Genomic DNA, 20,393 nt, shown 5'->3' on the forward strand with positions numbered 1-20,393 from the left:
AAACAGAGAGCCAAGAAGCAGAGACGGTCTGGGAAGTTATATTACCTTTGCTACAACAATCAAAAATGATAAGAAACAGCCCTCAACAAGTTTCTAATTGTGTGTTGGGATATGCAGGTATGGGATGTGTAGTAAATAATTATACTACAGGGCAGCTTGTTGTAAATTATATGAGAAGGTGTTAGAATAGTATACTTCTTAGCACAATGTGCTATCTCAAGATGCTGATCAAAACAGCCAGCCAGGGGCTTCCCTGGTAGCACAGTGGTTGGGAGTCCACCTGCCGATGCAGGGGACGCGGGTTCGTGCCCCGGTCCAGGAGGATCCCACATGCCGCGGAGCGGCTGGGCCCGTGAGCCATGGCCACTGAGCCTGCGCGTCCGGAGCCTGTGCTCCGCAATGGGAGAGGCCACAACAGTGAGAGGCCCGCGTACCACAAAAAAACAAACAAAAAAAACAAAGAGCCAGCCAGGCATGTTTCTGTAATATAGGAAAAGGAGATCCAACATCTCTCTATGGTACACACAGGAAATGTGTGCAGTTCTATTGCTTGCTAACCTCCTGCTTCTATAAAATTTGTCTATGGAAACTCTTTAATTATCACCATTTCTATCATTTGGTCTCAGAGGATATTTAATTTATGAATAAGCAAACTATTAATTCACTAAGCAATCAGAGGATATATAAATTTATTCAAATTATCACTGAGTATGCTACTATTTCTTTAGCATTATGGTTTTTTTCTTTTAAATTTTTGTCCCAGTAGCTTCACACCTCCTATGACTCAGATAGATGCAGTGTACTTCAAAACTGAATGCAAATATCCATATAGTAAGTCAACTCTAGTGTTCTGTACACAGTTTAAGTTCTTATCTGGTTTCAGATTTTGTAATTAAAAGAATAGTGGTCTGCAATTTATACTTAGTTTATCTAAAGAATTCAACAATTAACCTAAACACACACATAGTTAAAAATCAATAGTCTTACTACATAGACTTCAGGTTGGCAATCAAGGACTCTCTCAGCAAACTCAAAAGTGCTGGAAACTGCAATTAGTACATCAAAGATTTGTGATAGTTTTCACTACACTTATGACTCACAATGTACATTCAAAGTTGTAGATGGATAAAGTACATACACTATTGAAAATCTTCCAGCACCAAGGATTGATGGAGGAAATGTGAAATCTTATTTGGTTGAAATTAATTGATCTTAATAGTAGGATTTGAGGAAAAAGTGAAGGTAATAGAGATTTGAAGAATGGCCTATCATATAGAGCAGTGTAGGTAATAAAAGGGATTTCCAAATGATATGAGAAGCTATTGGAGGCTTCTGAAAAAAAGAGTGATATTATCTGACTTATTTCAAATGGACCAATTTAGATATTTTAATGAGAATAACAGGGAGCAAAGGTGAATGCATTAAAACCTCTTAAAAGTTATTGCAATAGTCTAGGCAAGTCACTATGCTGGCTTGGACTAGAGCAGTAACAGCTGTGTTTTGAGAAATTATCAATTTTTTAATATATTTAAAATAAGGCTAACAGGATTTACAAAATTTGAATGTGTGTATAACAATCAATAAGTCAAAGATTACATAAAGAATTTTAGACTATATTACTAGAGGGAAGGAATCACCATTTAATGAAATTTGGATGACTGACGGAGAAGCAGAAGCAGAGATAATGTATAGAGTTGGACTGGATACTTTCAGTTTAAGATACTTATTTAATATCCAAATGGAGCTACCTGGTAGACCACTGGATACAGACAACTAGGATTTAATGGAGAGGTTCATGTTTAAAATTTGGATTTTACTGAATCCAGCTGGTAATTAAAGCCATGATGAGACTAGATGAATAAGTCAAGGGAATAAACATAGTTAGAGAAAGGAATCCAAGAATAGACCCAAACTAGGGCCCTTGATAATTTAGAGATCAATTAGAAGACAAAGACTGATAAGAGAAAAAACAGGAAAGTATACCATAAGCCAAAGACCATGCAACAAGCAGAAAAGATCATTTAATTGGATCAATGCTTCTCTTAAGCAGAAAAGTAAAATCAGGACTGCTAATTTGTGATAAAATTTAGAAAAGTGAATGCTATTAGTAACAAGCTTTCCAAAGAGTTTTAGTGGAGTCATGTGGTCAAAGCCTGACTGGAGTATATTCAAGAGATAATTCTAGGAAGAATTTAGAGAGAACAAGATTAAACAACATTTTCAAGGGATTTTGCTCTGAATAGAGGATAGAAATCAGATGGGATTTGGAAGCCAAATGTAGTAGCTATCTACCTTTCTGATATTTGCACAGACAAAAATATATACTCATATATGAAGGATATGTGGGTATAAGTATAATTAACCAAACTGTGCATTTCATATCCATGACTCATTTATTTTGGACTGGAAGCTTGTACCTCTTAATCTCCCTCACCTATTTATTTCCTCCCCCCACTCAATTCCCCTCTGGCAACCACATGTTTGTTCTCTGCATCTGTAAGTCTGTTTCTGCTTTGTTATGTTTGTTCATTTGTTTTGATTTTTAGATTCCACACACAAATGAAATAGTATTTTTGTCTTTCTCTGTCTGAATTATTTCTCTTAGCATAATACCCTCTAGGGCCATCCATGTTGGCAAGAGTTCATTCTTTCTTTATGACTAAGAAATATTGATATGTCATGTCTCCTTTATCCATTTATATATGGATGGGCACTTAGGTTGCTTCCATATCTTGGCTCTTGTAAATAAAGGTGCAATGAACATAGGGATGCATATATCTTTTCAAATTAGTGTTTACATTTTCTGTGGATAAATACCCAGGAGTGGAATTGCTGTATCATACAGTAGTTCTATTCTTAGTTCTTTGAGGACCCTCCATACTGCTTTTCATAGTGGCTGCACCAATTTACATTCCCACCAACAGTGCACAAGTGCCCTCTTTTCTATACATCTTCTCCAACACTTGGTATTTTCTGCCTTTTTTTTCTTTTTTTTTGCGGTACGCAGTCCTCTCACTGTTGTGGCCTCTCCCATTGCAGAGCACAGGCTCCGGATGCACAGGCTCAGCGGCCATGGCTCATGGGCCCAGCCGCTCTGCAGCACGTGGGATTTTCCCAGACCGGGGCATGAACCCGTGTCCCCTGCATCCACAGGCCGACTCTCAACCACTGAGCCACCAGGGAAGCCCTGCTGCCTTTTTGATAACAGCCATTCCAACGGGTGTGAGGTGATATCTCATTGTGGTTTTGATTTGCATTTCCCTGATGATTAGTGATGTTGAGAATGTTTTCATGTGCCTGTTGGCCATCTGTACGTCTTCTTTGGAAAAATGTCTATTCTGGTACTCTGTCCATTTTTAAAATTGGGTTGTTTGGTTTTTTTTGATGTTGAGATGTATGAGTTATTTGTATTAGATATTAACTTCTTTTCGGAGATATGGTTTGCAAATATCTTCTCCCATTAAGTTGGTGACCTTTTTGGGTTTTGATAGTTTCTATCTCTGTGCAAAAATTTTTGAGTTTGATATAGTCCCATTTGTTTAGGTTTGCTTTTGTTTCCCTTGCCTGAAGAGACATATCCAAAGAAATATTACTAAGATCAATGTCAAAGAGTTTACTGCCTACATTTTCTTCTAGAAGTTTTATGACTTCAGGTCTACATTTAGTCTTTAATCCATTTTAAATTTATTTTTGGGCATGGCGTGAGACAGTAGTCCAGTTTGATTCTTTTGCATGTACCTGTTCAGTTTTCCCAACACCATTTAGGCTATCTTTTCTGTATTGTATATTCTTGCCTACTGTGTCATTGATTAATTGACCATATAAGTGTATGTTCCTGTTTAGGCTCTCTATTCTGTTCCATTGATCTATGTATCTGTTTTTGTGCTAATACCATATGGTTTTGATTACTGAAGCTTTGTAGGATTGAAATCAGGGAGCATTAAAACTGCAGCGTTGTTATTCTTTCTCAAGATCATTTTGGCTACTTTAGGCCTTTTGTGTTTTCATACAAATTTTAGAATTATTTGTTCTAGTTCTATGAAAAATGCCATTGATATTTTGATAGGAATAGAATTGAATCTGTAAATTGCCTTGGATAGAATGGTCACTTTAACAATATTAATTCTTCCAATCCAAAGATATACTGAACCCCATATATCTTTCCATCCGTTTGCATCATCTTCAATTTATTTCATCAGTGTTTTATAGTTTTCTGAGTACAGATCTTTTATCTCCTTAGTTACATTATTCCTATGTATTTTATTATTTTTGATGCAATGGTGAATGAGATTGTTTTCTTAATTTCACTTCTTGATGGTTCATCGTTAGTGTACAGAAATGCAACAGATTTCTGTATTTAATCATGTGTCCTGTAATTTTACTGAATTCACTGATGAGTTCTAGTAGTTTTTAAGAGGCATCTTTAGGATTTTCTATGCATTGTATCATGTCATCTGCAAACAGTGACAGCTTAACTTCTTCCTTTCCAATTAGGGTTGATCTTATTTTTCTTTTCTGATTACTGTGTCTAGGACTTCCAATACTTTGTTTAATAAAAGTGATGAGAAGAAGCATCCTTGTTTTGTTTCTAATCTTAGAGAAAATGCTTTCAGCTTTTCTACTAGCTGTGGGCTTGCCATATATGGCCTTTGTTATGTTGAGGTATGTTCCCATGAAACCCACTATATTAAGAGTTTTTATCAAAAATGGATGTTGAGTTTTTTTCAAAACCTTTTCCAAATCTATTGAGAGAATATGATTTTTATTTTTCAGTTTGTTAATGTGGTGTATCACATTGATTTGCAGATATGGAACCATCCTTGCACCCCTGGGATAAATACCACTTGATCATGGTGTATGATCCTTTAAATGTATTGTTAAATTCAGTTTGCTAATAGCTTGTTGAGTATTTTTGCATTTATGTTCATCAGTGATATTGGCCTGTAATTTTCTTTTTTGTGATATCTTTGTCTGGTGTTTGTATCAGGCTGATTCTGCCCTTGTAGAATGAGTTCAAAAGCAATCCTTTCTCTGCAAATTTTTGGAATAGTTTGAGAAGGATAAAAGTTACCTCTTCTCTAAATGTTTAGGAGAATTCACCTGTAAAACCATCTGGTCCTGGACTTCTGTTTGTTGGGAGCTATTTTATTACTCACTTAATCTCATTGCTGATAACTGGTCTGTTCCTATTTTCTATTTCTTCTTGGTTCAGTCTTGGAAGATTATACATTTATATGAACTTGTCCAATTCATGTTGTATCTTTTATTGGCATATTTAATTGTTCTTTATAATTTATTATTGTCCCTTGTATTTTGATGGTATTGGTTGTAAATTCTTTTTCATTTCCAATTTTATTTATTTGGGCCCTCGCTCTGTTTTTCTTGATGAGTCTGACTAAAGGTTTATCAACTTTATTTATCTTTTCAAAAAACCAGCTCTTAACTTCATTGATCTTTCCATTTTTTTATTCTCTATTTATTCATTTCTATTCTGATATTTTGACTTCTTTTCTTCTGCTAACTTTGGTTGTGCTTGCTCTTATTTTTCTACTTTCATTATAAGTAAGGTTAGGTTGTTTATTTGAGACTTTTCTTGTTTCCTGAGGTAGGCTTCTATTGCTATAAACTTCCCTCTTACACTACTTTTGCTCCATCCCATGGATTTTGGATTGTTATGTTTTTGTTTTCATTTTTCTCCAGGTATCTTTTGATTTCTTCTTTGATTTCTTCAGTGATCCATTAGTTATGTTATGTTATGTTATGTTATGTTTGGATTCCTGTTGCTTTTTGTGTATCTATTATAGATATTTTTGGTTTGTGGTTACCATGAGTTTTATATATAGCAATATATAAATATACATTATTTTAAGTTGATGATCTCTTAAGTTCAAATGCATTTTAACAACCTTGCACTTTTACACCCCACCCCACATGCTTACTGTTTTTAACATCATATTTTACATCTTTTTGTTTTGTGTATCTCTTAACTACTTATTGTGGATTTAGATGGTTTTATTACTTTTGTCTTTTAACCTTCTTAGTAGCTTTATACATGGTTGGTTTACTTACTTTATTGTATATATGTCTTTACCAATGAGATGTTTTTCCTTTTAGAATTATCATATTTCTAGTTGTGGACTTTTCTTTTTTGCTTAGAGAAGTCCCTTTAACATTTATTTTAAAACTGGTTTGATGGTGCTGAACCTTTTTAGCTTTTGCTTGTCTGAAAAACTTTTGATTTCTCCATCAAATCTGAAAGAAAGCCTTGCTAGGTAGAGCATTCCTGGTTGTAGGTGTTTCCTTTTCATCACTTTAAATATTATGCCACTCTTTTATGGGCTATGGAATTTCTGCTGAAACTCATGTCAGCTGATAGACTACATGAGTTCCCTTGCGTGTAACTTCTTACTTTTCCCTTGCTGCTTTTAATATTCTCTCTTCATCTTTAATTCGTGCCACTTTTATTGCAATGTGTCTTGATGTGATCCTTTTTGGGTTTATCCTGTTTGAGACTCTTTGTGCTTCCTGGACCTAGATGTTTGTTTCCTTTCCCGAGATAGGGAAATTTTCAGCTATTATATCTTCAAATATATTCTATGCCCATTTCCCTCTCTCTTCTCCTTCTGGAATCCCTATGATGCAAATGTTAGTACACTTGATGCTATCCCAGAGGTCTCTTAAACTGTCCTCATTTCTTTTTATTCTTTATTCTTTTTTCTGTTCGCTTCAGTGATTTCCACTATTCTGTCTTCCAGCTCACTTTTCTGTTCCTCTGTATCATCTAATCTACTGTTGATACCTCTATTGTACTTTTCATTTCAATTATTATATTCTTCATCACTGTTTGGTTCTTCTTTATATTTTTTAACTCTTTGTTAAAAACTTCTAACTTCTCATTCTGTTCATCCAATCTTCTCCCAAGTTCTTTGAACACCTTTATAATCATTAATTTGAACTCTTTATAGGGTAGATTGCCTATCTCCACTTCATTTAATTCTTCTTCTGGGGTGTTATCTTGTTCATCTGTTTGGAACATATTACCCTGTCACCTCATTTTGTCTAATTTTCTATTTTTATTTCTATGTATTTGGTAGGTTGGTTACATTTCCTGACCTTGCAAAACACAAAGAGCATGCATTAAGCTATGGGTCACAATTTTAAAGGAAGGTCATTCAGAATGATTGTAGTTTTCATCCAGCTAACTTCAGCTGTCTTGCAACATGTGTGGAATAGGTATTGAGGTTAATTAAACCATGACTGACATTTTGCTAGAAACAGTTCACAAAGCAAAAAAAGATCCAGGAGTATATATGTGATAGTGATTATAATAGACAATGAAATTTAAGCTGGGGAATAAAAGAAGTGAACAAGGTGGGTGATTTGGGCAAGGGAAAAGATGGTAGGATCCACAGATATTAAAATTACATCATTTTTATATATTTGATAGAGTATAAATGTTTTTCTTATAAGTAGATACACTATTAAATATGCATCCAAAATAATCTGGCTTCCAAGAATGAAGAACTTAGAAAGTTGAATAAGAAATTTTGTGGATTACAAAACAACAGCAATGATGCTGCTCCAAGATATAGATCATGACAATACATAGTAGCCAAGGAAGAGCCTCACTAAGAAGGTTTTATCCCCTCAGTAAACACAACTACTCAATAGATGGCTGAACAGAGTTATTACTGAAGATATCTTTCTTTAATATATTTTATTTAAATTTATTATCTGTTAATCCATGAGTCAAAGCAATGAGGGCATTATAATAACTGTGTTAAAGTACCTTTCATGAAAATGTATTCAATTTTACAAATTAATTATTGTGTAACTAACATTTTTTTATGCACTTGTTTTTGCTTCATGCTTAAACTTGACAATGGAAGTCATCAAATGTATTATTTTTTTGCAAGTTGTTTATTAGAATGTTTATTGAAATATTTTCAGATATACTGTGTCTACTTGTACAGCACTTCATTCAAATTTATTTCATTTTGTTTTTTGAATTTAGTTCCTGTTTTCCACTAAAATTTCACATAAATAAATCAAAATTACATTTAGCAGAAAATTTGTTATTTTTGTTAAGTCGATTAATATTCATTGAAATCTACATTTTTTTTGTAGCTACATTATTTTATATTTTCTTCAGTGGTAAATTTCTTCATAAGATAAAGTGAGTACCACATGAAGTCTGTAACAGAATATGGCATTTACAAGAAAAAATAATATATTTTCTGCTACAAAGCCAAAGAAAAATCACTTTCAGTATGTAAATAATGTTTTTTTCCCAGAACAATTATGGTAAAATTGTGAACTAATATCATATCATCCTACAAACAAGATGGTAGTTTCTTTCAAGTGGATATACTTATATACATTTTAAAATAATAGTTCATTAATAACTGATGTTTTTTTAAAAGAACAATGAAATTTTTAGTTTTTAACTATTTCCCAGAATTTTCTCAAAAATGTTTTTTTAAAATTACATGTTGAACTTACGACTAGACTTCTTTGATAATTTTTATTTGAGGTGTGGGCTGGAAAAGAAATTTCTGAGAGTTGTAAATGATTGAAAATCCACCTCTGAGCAAGCTCAGAAGCATCCAGGAAGATTTCCAACATGCCTAATTATAATCTACGCCCTACGTATGTCAGATGAGGAATAGAAGTATCCATTTTGCCTATTGCCCAGCAGGGATCTATAATACTGCTCTCAGAACACTAGTAGGAAAAACTGCATTAGAAAGACCTTAAAAATGTCATTCAAATACAAAATCCTTCAGAAAAGCCCATTACCTCTGAAAAGAAAAAAAAAAAAATACAGGCATTAAAATCTACAGGTGCCAGGAGTATGCTCTTTAGCATTCCTCTCTACAACCAGAAACTGACATTGTTTTTCCAATGTAAAGACATTGCCAAAGTAATCTTAGCTTTTCTTATAATTGTTATATGGAAAAGCTATATAGAAGAAGGAAATTGCAAACACACTGCCTCACTATATTAAATTATTAGAAAATCATGAATTGAAAAATTAGTAAATACATGAATTTAAAAAGGGCTTAGCATGGAAATAAAAACTGTATCTTAAAATATGTGATTATCTACTGAATCAATAGAAAGATTTATAGAATAGGGAAATAGAGATTGAAGGGCATTTATTTTATCAATGATGGAACTGAAAAATACATCAACTTCCCTGAAGTCACAGAGAAGGTAAATGGCAAATCCAGAAATTGAAACAAAGAATCAGTGTTGCAACTACCACATAATTTCAATTCATTAAGCTCTGTTTTATACCAACTGGGAATACCAATGCTAACATGACTAGAAATCCATGAGTTAGACAAACTAATTCCTTTTATATATCTTATATATGTATTGGATATCAAGATCACATTAAGCTGACTGTGTGTATTTTTATGTGTGTGTGTGTGTGTGTGTGTGTGGGTTTGTGATGCAAGACACATAGTAATTTTAAAGGTAGTGGTTCTCTACAGGGTACAAACACAGGAGCAATTTCTGGGGCTTTTCAAAATATAACTCTCTAATCCCTGTCAAAGATACTGGATAAGAATATCTAGGAGCCAGGTGCAGTTAGAACTCTGGGAGAGAGGCTCAGACATTTCCCAGGGAGTAAGGCTCAGTCAGGCATATGTGTAATACAGCTCCTTATGTGATTCTGATGTACAACCTTGGTTCAGTACCACTCACCCCCTTCCCCGAGTATTAACTCAAAGATTTAATTTCACAGCAAGGCAGAATATCAGGGTAACAAAGATTACTTAAGATCTTCTAATACAATGTCACATCAAATGAAAGGCTTTTTTTTTTTTTAGACATTGATGATCTTACAAATTGTGATAGAGAAGTTCATGGGACTGGACATTCTGTCATTTGGAATTTAATACATTCCATTATCTATAACCCCTGAGTCTTCGAAAGTTTCTGCATTTTTGTAACTTCCATCTACTATTTTATCATACTACTACCCACAGCAAGCAATCTGTCTAGTTCAACTGTACATGACTGTCTTTAAAATATTTGAACTGGAACTTTTATAATAATGTACAGATACCTGAAACACTACAGTCTCTCTTTCTTAAATCAGTAACTGTGGATTTGTTAGTCTCATTTTGTAATTTCTATTTAAAGAGAAAAAAGAAGTTGAAAATTTTAAGTTGTAATACAAAGGTGTTGCCAATTACACCATTAAATATTTTTTAAAGTTTCTTTTTAAATCAGAGTCGAAGCAATTTTCAGCCTAGAGCAAATTGAAATGAGATATTCTAATGAGAGTAGATAGATATACTTTCCAAAATGCACCAATACAGAGGACTTTCAGAAGAACAAGTTGAACTGGGTCTGTGATAGCACAGAAAACTATGCCACAGCTATATGTGTAGCCTTGTAGAAGTCTACTTATATACTTAAAATTGATATTTTGCATATGAGTTTTCATATATCAAAATTGCATATTCATAAATAAAATACTGCTAATTTTAAATATGCTTTGATTCCATCTCCTCTCCTAAATTGTACGCACTATGAGTCAGAAAACTTTTTTTACATTGCTATATTCTTTGTGCATAGTATAGCACATGTAAACACAAAAGCCCTCAATAAAATTTGTTGATGGTTGTTAAAAGAACTTGGGCAAATGATAAAGGAAGCATTAGTGACATAAATTCCTGTCACTGTAAAGATAATTTTACTGTTACATTTCATTAAATTTAATTTTCAAGAACTTGTATTTGCTTTAGAATGAAATAAGGGGGAAATACAGAAAGGCTAATGTAATTTTCACAGTTTATATATAAAAATATCTAAGAATTTTTAGTAGAGATTTTCATATAATGTGAAAAGTTTACTCCATTATCCTCTGCCCTCCATTAAAAGTGGTTTAAATAAATCACTTAAAAACATGAACTTTCCTTAGGTCCAAAGCTGTACCTATGCAATAAAAAATAATATCCTAGAGCATAAAACAATATAATAATGAATGCAGTAATGTAATTATAAATATTTTTACACTAGGAATTTAATTTGTTATAAAATTTAAAACATATTTTATTCAGGTACTTGTATCAAAGAACTGCCCATCTTTATTATTACTAGAAATTCCTTTTGTCTTGGTAGTTTATTCTGCAAGAACATTTGAAGTAAGTATTGTCCAGATCATAGTGCCTCAATTCATGGAGAAAAATGTTTACTACTTATATACAATTAAAATAGAAACACTCTGGTACAACTATGACTTCTGTATGTAAGTGCAAAGCTAAATGTTAAAGTAGACTATAATTTGTATTTTTTTATCTTAAATTTCAGTTTAAATACATCTATTTATTCAAAGGAACAGAAAGCAAAATGGACTTAAAGTACTAAAGTTAATGTTGAATCAGTAGGCTTGTTTTCTTTGACATAGTAAAACACATTTTTCAAATGAATGTAAAAGAACAGAAAGTCCTATTATTTTAATCACAAAGTTTGATCTAAACTTAGACCATTACCAGCATTTCATATTTTACTTCAGCAAAATAGAAAAACATTGTTTTTGAAGTTAAATCACTATGCTTTAGTTATTGAGTTTATTGGCATCATTTTGAAAAGACCATTTGGTGTTAAGGATTAAAATTAAATGTTTTTTTTTTTTACTATGATTTGTGAACTGTCCTAAAAATGTAGCATATTTATTTACTGGAGGGAAGTGCTTGATCCCCCAAATAAAAGAAAGCATAATAGGGTCTGTCCTCAAAATTTTGTAGCTAAACTTTGTATCATGTTAATTCAAAGTATGTTTGAAATAAAAGCAGTGTTTTAAAAGCATGGTGTGTGTACCAGGAAAGGTGCACATGCTAAGTTTAGGTATTATTTTTAAAACAAATTTTTTTTTTTTTGCGATACGCGGGCCTCTCAATGCTGTGGCCTCTCCCGTTGCGGAGCACAGGCTCAGGACATGCAGGCTCAGCGGCCATGGCTCACAGGCCCAGCTGCTCCGCAGCATGTGGGATCTTCCCGGACTGGGGCACGAACCCGTGTCCCCTGCATCGGCAGGCGGACTCTCAACCACTGCGCCACCAGGGAAGCCCCTAGAACAAATTTTATTTTATAGTTTTATATTTACCTTGATGTGCACTTTAAAATGTAACTGATAGTTTTGGTTAGAATTAGAATGAAGAAAAAGCTAATTTAATTTAAAGAAAAAAAATTAAGTGTATAACAGTCCAGTATGCACATGAATATGGAAAAGAAATGAAACTGATGGTCAAATGACTGAAGTTTGAGAAATTCTGCTTTAAAACAGTTACAAATTATTGCTATACAGTTCAAATACTTCTTATTCAATGTAGAGTGAGATTAATGTCTAGTGGAGGTAGGACTAAAATTTACTCTGTAGGACAAATATACCAGAAATAAAATAATTATAGATTCTGTATCTTAAGAGTAGATACATGACTCATGTGAGATGTCATCCACCAAACAATATTATAAGCACTTTAGAATTATTACATAAAACAGTCTATTCACATAGATGAGATTGGTTACTGTTATGTTTACATTTTTGTAAGAATTTTAGAGATAAAAATCACTTCCTGTAGATCTTTTACTTCCATTTACTCCCAAAATGACAAGCAACAAAATTTCTAAAAAATGTTCAAAATTAACCAATTTTATCATATGAATATGAAATCATATCTTGAAAATTGATGAAGAACTGGCATTCTTAAGCAACCTGGCTTTGTGGGGCGTACAATTTCTTTTTCTTCCTATCTTAATGACTTGTTTAGGTACTTCTTAGAATGTGGAAGTGTCTCTTCCAAATCAGTATTTATTGCTACATAATATCGGAGGTGAAATAGGGCCCAAAAGGAAGCAAAAATTGACCTACTTCCTACAAAGGAAAATTCTGGGGAGAGTGGGAGAAGACAGACCTGGGAGAGAGGGAAAAAGAAGATGATGATGTAATAAATCTGTGGTATTTCTAGTCTGATATTGTGTCTCACCGAGTAAAGACCAGGCTTTACCTCTCAGAGTAATCTGAAAGTCTATCCTTATGCAGGATAGGAAGTTACAGCCCTCATCTGTAGTATTTCCCTGCAATGATAGAGATTGACACATACAGTGATTAAGATGACACTCAAATGCAGAGTCCCAACATTGTCAACTTCCAAGAGGAATGCAATATATAGTTACAAGATTTGGAATTTAGTATGGTAAGACAAGTTCATATATGAGTCATTGAAATGACATTGCTAGAGATTATATCATAGTAAACTTCTACATAAAGCTATGTCAAAGATGCAAAATCTACAACAACTGGAACAACATTCTATTGTTTTGTGGATGATATTATTCATACAATACATATGACTATGCTCATACTAGTTTTTATCTGGTTTCTTTGGGGCAGCAGTCGTTGTCACAGAATTAATATGATCATTGTCTCATTTCTAAAGTATCTAAAGACTAAATACCTCCAAGGAAAAGAGAAGATAACACTTTTAAGTTCAATCTGGGTCTAAGATATTGATCTGCATGCTCTCATTTCATCTTTAGAAACTTTTCCAGGGAGGTTTTATTATTACCCTAATATAGACGTGCAGAAACTGAAATCAGGCAGGAGAATTAACATGGTAAATGACACGCCAAAGTGACAAATTTGGGATTAAATTTTGACTTGAATGACACTTCATGCCTTCCCATACTAATTTAACAATACTCATAATTGTACATCTACTAATATTTATTGATCAATAAGAATGATAATAAGGGATCATTTAAGGAAAATGATTCAAAATAGATGACAGAGGTTTATACCAGGGACTTCAAAACACTCTAGTCATACAATCTCACATAATCCTCAAATCAACCCTGTGAAAAAGCATGGTTTTATTTAGAAAATAAAGATTTTTAATGTAAAAAATTTAGATTGCTTAGTGTTTAAATTGCAAAACAATTTACAACTTTTGAGTCATAGCTGAATTAAACACATTCCATGATATTAGCTTTGGTTCTGTCTTAAACTTTATTGTGTGCATTTAACTATTATTACAGTTATGTATATAGCATCTATTAAATGAAGAGGTCAGGGCTTTCTAATTTTTATACACAAATGTATTTTAGGATGACTCCAAAAAAATAATGTGCTAAAATTAAGCTATCAATTTAATAAAATTTTTGATAACCCAAGTAAATTGATATTTTAATGAAAAATTATCGTTATCACTAAAATAAATTGCCCATATTTTTTCAATAAATGTATAATTAAAAGTTAGTGAGGTAAAACTGTAAATTTTTTTAAAAAGTAAACTAAAGAACAAAATATCTTAAAATAACAATGGATATTACAAAAATATTTCTAAAGCAAGTGCATACTGTATTTTTCTTACATATTACATGTATTTTTTAATTTTTCAGGAGAGTTTTTAAAATTACATATATTATTTTAAATGTAGGGAAGATGCATTAAAGTAGATTATAGAGAAAATAGTTATGAGTTTAAAAGAGTTCTGTGTTTACGCACTATACTTTTTGTTGTTGTTTCTGAAGGATATATTATGCAAAGATACTTTACACTACACCATTAACACGCATAGTCCAATAGTGCTACAGAACTATAGCTGCAGAAAATATCTACATGTGACTACATTAATTGAGACCCCTTTCTTTGGAAATCTACAATGATGAACATATTTGCTAAATATATTTTCCTATTTTTGGATGGAGTTATTAGTTTGAAGTATATTATTGATGATATTTCACTATGACCTACACAATTATCATTTTCATTGATAGTAATGAAAAGTTTTGATTGTTTTATTCTGTGATTTCCAAGCCCCTATCAAGGTGCCAAGGTGCCAAGTAATTTGTCAAGAGTATTTTTCTGTTGAAAGGGTAAGTTGTTCAATTTCATTTGACTTAGAGCTCGAGAACTGCTTTCCAATGTATGGATGACTTGGAGAGCATCCATATAACACCAACTGATGAGTTTATTAAAGTACTCCTAGGTCTTGTGCTTGACATACTAAATCAACCTCAGAAAGTGGGATTCTAGAGTCTGCATTTTAACAGGCTCTCCAAGTGATTCTTAAGGCAAATACAATCTTATGTTACTTTTCATGACAAGAGAGATATAATCACAATATACTCTATGGTAATGTTTAATCAGACTTTAGTTATCAGACTTTATGGAGTCTATTAACAATTTGAGTTTACTCAAAATAATAGAAACAAGATAAATTATGCTTCAATATTTATGCAATATGATAAAGAAACAAAGTTTATTGAATATTTACAATATCCTAAAGACTTTCATATGCATTTTACAATGTACTCTTCATCTAATACCAATAAGTGAAATAAGTATTGTTATCCATATTTCAAAGATGAAGAAACTCATATTAAAAAGACTTCACATAGTATTGCCAAAGCTGAAGCAACATAAATGGCTGAGCTGAGATTCAAAACTACATGTGACTTACTTCAAGGCTCAGCTCAACTCTTCCATTTTTGAATTTCGGCTGTTGAAGAAACTAGGAATGTTAGGAGAAAGGAGGCTTACCATCCAGGAAATAAGGCAGTGTTCTTAAAATAATTTTGGAGAAAAGTCAGGATAGGAAGTGAGTAGTCTTAATTTGTATATCTACTGGATAATAGTTGTGTTTGGAAAAACAAAAGTGTATTAGGGCTTCTATAATGGTTTTGTGACAAAGCAAAAGAAAAACAAAAAGATGTGTGCTTTAATAGACATAGTCTTAGCAAACAAAAACTAGGTGATTATTTTTCACAACTGTTATCAAAGAAATTTCTGTATGTAGTTTTGGTGGCTTGGGGCATAGAACAAAACATCATGGTCTTCTGGTTACTTGATAACTTTTTATTGATAAAATAACTGAATATAATGTACCTCTCATTATTGGTATGAACATAAGGAAACATCTATTAAATGAAGAGTAAAAGCTATGTTTGAGAAGAGAACTTTCAGGAAATATATAGTACAAAAAAATAATGAAAGTATGAGTTAGGAATATGAACATATAATTAATAAGGGTGCCTAAACATGAAAATCATTATTCTTGAGTGATTTTGTCCAAAGAAAAGTACTAAACTGACAATGAAAACAGTTATCTACAGTTATATATATCTAATTTTTTTGGACAATTTTAAAGAAGTTTATGGAGATATAACTCCTTTCCAGATTTGGCAATGCACCATAGTAGTTAAAAAAATATGAAAGCAAACTCTATGTCATTTTTCTGGGTTGCCAGAAGAATGTCAATGTCATTCACATTTTATAAATTTGATTTTCAACAAAATAGTGTAACTACTGTCAAAAGAAATATGCTCTTAAAAATGCCATCATGAGGAGGAAATGGGGCTAAGAAGGGTGATATGCAGGAATACATTATTTCAAAAGATAAATAGTAAATGGCCAGGGAGAAGCCTCTTTTGTCAATTTATGGAGTTAGCATGTTGTTAAAATTACATGATGAGTTGAAGGGATAGAAAGCATATTTTGAATAAACTGACTTCAAATTTTTCTGCTATCAATGTTGGTAAGTCAAAGGTACTTATATTTTAGAAATCATTTTCTTCAACAGAAATTGATTTGAACAAATGAAAGAGGTTTTAAGAAGGTTGCTCTTTAACACTAGAAAGAAAAGAGATCTATGTGTTTAATCTGATAATTTTTACATGTGTGAAAATGCCAATTCCATCATATTATTAATCCACTGCCTTTTTCTTTCTGTTTCAGTTTGGTTTATACTTGTGGCCTTATATAAATAGTTACAAAAAATAACGATAATGAAAATCTATGGAGTGCAGTGAAATATATGATAATGTTTACTTGATTTCTTAGGAACTTGAATGCATTTGATGAAAAGTCACCAATTTACATGAGAGTGACATTTACCAAAATGCTGTATTTTGTTGTGTTTGTAATTATTGGTCTTTATCAGGTTATAGATTGTATAAAGGCAGAAACCTACTGTCCTACTGCATAAAGATAGTACTAAAGAGTTAAGAGTTAAATGACAGCCAGAATTTTGTGAATTTAAATTATTTTCATTTTCACAGCACAAGGTGGAGGAATTGAAATTGCAATAAGATATTTTATAGATACAGTTTATACCAAAAGTTTGCATGTAGGCAAACTTAAGAAACACTATTAAAAACCTAAGACTTTTGCCTCAATGAAAAACAACTTTAAATATTACAATTTGACTTTTTTCTCCTCTGAATTTATTTTTAGGCTAACTGTGGTAGAGTCACCTTTTTAAGAATTAAACCATTTATTGCATTCCTACAAGTTACTTGATAAATTGGAATCCAATGTGATATTTAATTATATGCAAAACACTGAAAATATTGGTTTCGCCCAAAAGTTCCTTAAGATGGTATGGAAAAACCTGAACGAACTTTTTGGCCAATCCAATACAATAGTTTTGAAAAACACTATATATTAAATTGCTGTTACCTTATCGCCTTCGGAAAAAGTGATGCCATCCACTGCTCTTTTCCACGTGATTTCTGGAATAGGCTCCCCTTCTGCTTCACATATTAGTGTGACTTGACCATTCTCATATGTAGTCTCATTTTTAAGCTGTATTATGTGAGGCTGTACTGTAAAAAATATATACATTACTCAATCTGTATTGGAGGAAAATATTACTATTCATGGTGACAATTTAAGTACCCTTTAGCATAGTATGGAATTATTAACTTTGAGCAGATATAGTGTCATGCTTTGCTTTATAAGAGTGCCAGGAGAGTTGCAAATTGTAGGAGAAAAAACTAGAAAATAATGCTATTGATTATGATTACAAAAATAATTTTAAGTGGTTTAGAAACCAACATAAAAAAGTATAATTCCTTCCAAGATTTTGTCAATTAAAAGCCACTTTATTATTTTTTCCTCAAGCTAAAAAATAAAATTTTCCTCTTGTAAAGTCACATGAATGCTTCTGTGTGTATGTCTGTGTATGACATCTGCTTATGTAGTGATTATCTCTTAAACTTTAAAAACAAAAACCAAAGAAGAAAAATAATGATTGTATTCTGAATATATAGTAATTATGTGCAATGTTTAAAATATTTATCAAGTAAATATATATACATACTATTTACCTTTATTATTCTAGCTGATTTATTTTGACCTCAGACTACCTTAATATTATTCCACATTGTAGATAATTGTTTCTTTACAGTTATGACTTCTATAAAAACCAAAACATCATGTCTAGTAATTTAAATTATATTAATACTAAAAGTTACATCCCTCCACAAATTTACATATACCAAAGAGTTTTACGTTTTTAAATTCTGTGTTATTGGCATTTCTTAAGTTTTTATTTGTTTGAACCTAAAAGTGATAAAAGCCAGCACTTACTATTTCAGAACAAGTAACAGGTTTCTTTTTAATCACCAAATGCAATCAATTATGAAATATAAATAAATTGTTCTTAATCCTAGAAAATTAGATTCCTGATATCAGAAACATGGCATATATATTTTTACAATTCAGTGTTTACTCCATTGACTTTAATGGATTTAGTTTTATTTCCACTTTATATACATGCTTTTGTGTCAAACACAATACATATCTGTTCAATGTTACTATACAAAGTGATTATACAGTGATATGGCATGTTATATTTCATTCATTATTTTCTATTTGAAAGGACAAAAATATTAGAAACTTTCTTTGTCTGTGTTCTTACTGCCAGATTAATTTTTAAAAGTAACTAAATATTTCATATGAGCTCATTGAGATAGATTGAGATTATCCTTTGGAATTATCTCAAACACTATCATTTCTAATTATTAATTTATTTTTATACTGAGTCATATTTAGCATTTACATTTTATAGAGAACATTTTATTAAGTGGGAAATACTGATGGAACAAATTAGATGCTTTCTATAATTTTTAATAATTTTAAGTTTGTTTACTCTTCCCTCTATGTGAACAATTTTCTCCTGGCTCATAGCTTTGCTGATTTCTCATCATTAAAGATTTTTATGTAAACACATCTAAACATTACCCTTCTGAGTAACTTTCCAACACCATGATCTCCAAAATAACAGCTCTTTTTACCCAACACTACCTGATTAATCTAGTTTTGCTTTCTTCTTAGAACATCTTATTCCAATTTTCTTTTTTAATATACTTTGGTATATTCTTTATTGTCTGTCTTATTTTGTTTGAATATAAGCTTTATGAAAATCTCCCTAGTATAGAAAAACATTTCTGTTACAGCTACTACAGGACCAGCTGTCAGAGGGTGTGTCCACACATGTATTACCATTTGTCTTTTGGTCTAAGTAATATGCCTGCTTCTGCCAACTGCAACCACTGGTCCTTCTTACTCTTTTTTTTGTTGCTGTTATAACACATAACACATCTTTATTAGTAACTAATTACTCAGTGTTCAAATTTCCCTGGTTGTCTCATAAAACCTTATACAGTTGATTTGTTTGAATCAAGATCCAAATGAGGCCTATATACTGTGATTGGTTGAGGTTCCTCTTATGTCTATTTTGAACCATATTTAGTTACTGCCCCCACCCAATTTATTTGTTAAAGAAATCCTGTAGTTGTTTGTTTGTCCTGTAGTTTCTTTTTTTTTTTTTAAAGTTCAATACCAGATTCATGTATTATTTTATTCTTTTTTTTAATTGGAATATAGTTGTTTTACAATGCCGTGTTAGTTTCTACTGTACAGCAAAGTGAATCAGCTATACATATATATATATATCCCCTCTTTTTTTTTGGATTTCCTTCTCATTTAGGTCACCAAAGAGCATTTACTCTTATGGAGTACTCCCTCCTTCCTTCCCCTTTCTTTGTTGTGAAAGCTTTCTGATAACAATGTTTTTAAAAATGGAGAAAGCATACTAAATATTAGTAATGCCTATAATTTTTAGTGTTTGCTTTTTAAAGAGAACAATCACACTCTAAACATTTACCAGCAAATTTTTTTCCTCTTGCAAATATAATAGGGGATAAATCAATAATTAAAAATTAATTTACCGGTTTTCTACTCTTTGTAAGCTCCCCAAAGAAGGCAATATGGATCTTGGTAAATATGGAAGATATTTATGTACATTTCCTTTTAATAAAATGAAAAGGGAGTATTTAATTATGGTTACAGGTCAATGTTTCCAAATTATAGCCTTACAGGTGAGCTCTTTTGAAGTATTAATATATTAAAAGTAAAACTGATCCCAACACATGTCATTTAAAGATTTATGAAGATCAACCCATATATAATATAATAGATCCCAATATGTGTAATTTAAATGAATTTTCTTTCAGCCTCTGTTATTAGTCAGCAAATATTTTACAAAAATTTACATGTATAATCTCATATAATTCTTAAAATAATTCTA

General features: G+C 31.8%; 1 protein-coding gene across 4 annotated transcripts in view; it reads right to left on the minus strand.

Moving 5' to 3' along the window:
* Positions 1-20,393, minus strand: part of NCAM2 (neural cell adhesion molecule 2) — a 491,548-nt gene that overhangs the window by 142,316 nt on the left and 328,839 nt on the right. For all 4 annotated transcript variants that reach the window (XM_027102098.1, XM_027102118.1, XM_027102127.1 and 1 more), the window contains one exon: positions 17,480-17,625. In XM_027102098.1, the coding sequence (XP_026957899.1) occupies positions 17,480-17,625 (146 nt within the window). The remainder of the gene's footprint in view (positions 1-17,479; positions 17,626-20,393) is intronic.

Source organism: Aethalodelphis obliquidens, unplaced genomic scaffold (genome assembly GCF_003676395.1).
Source record: "Aethalodelphis obliquidens isolate GAN/ISIS:26980383/991018 unplaced genomic scaffold, ASM367639v1 scaffold1, whole genome shotgun sequence".
Classification (NCBI taxonomy): Eukaryota; Metazoa; Chordata; class Mammalia; order Artiodactyla; family Delphinidae; genus Aethalodelphis; species Aethalodelphis obliquidens.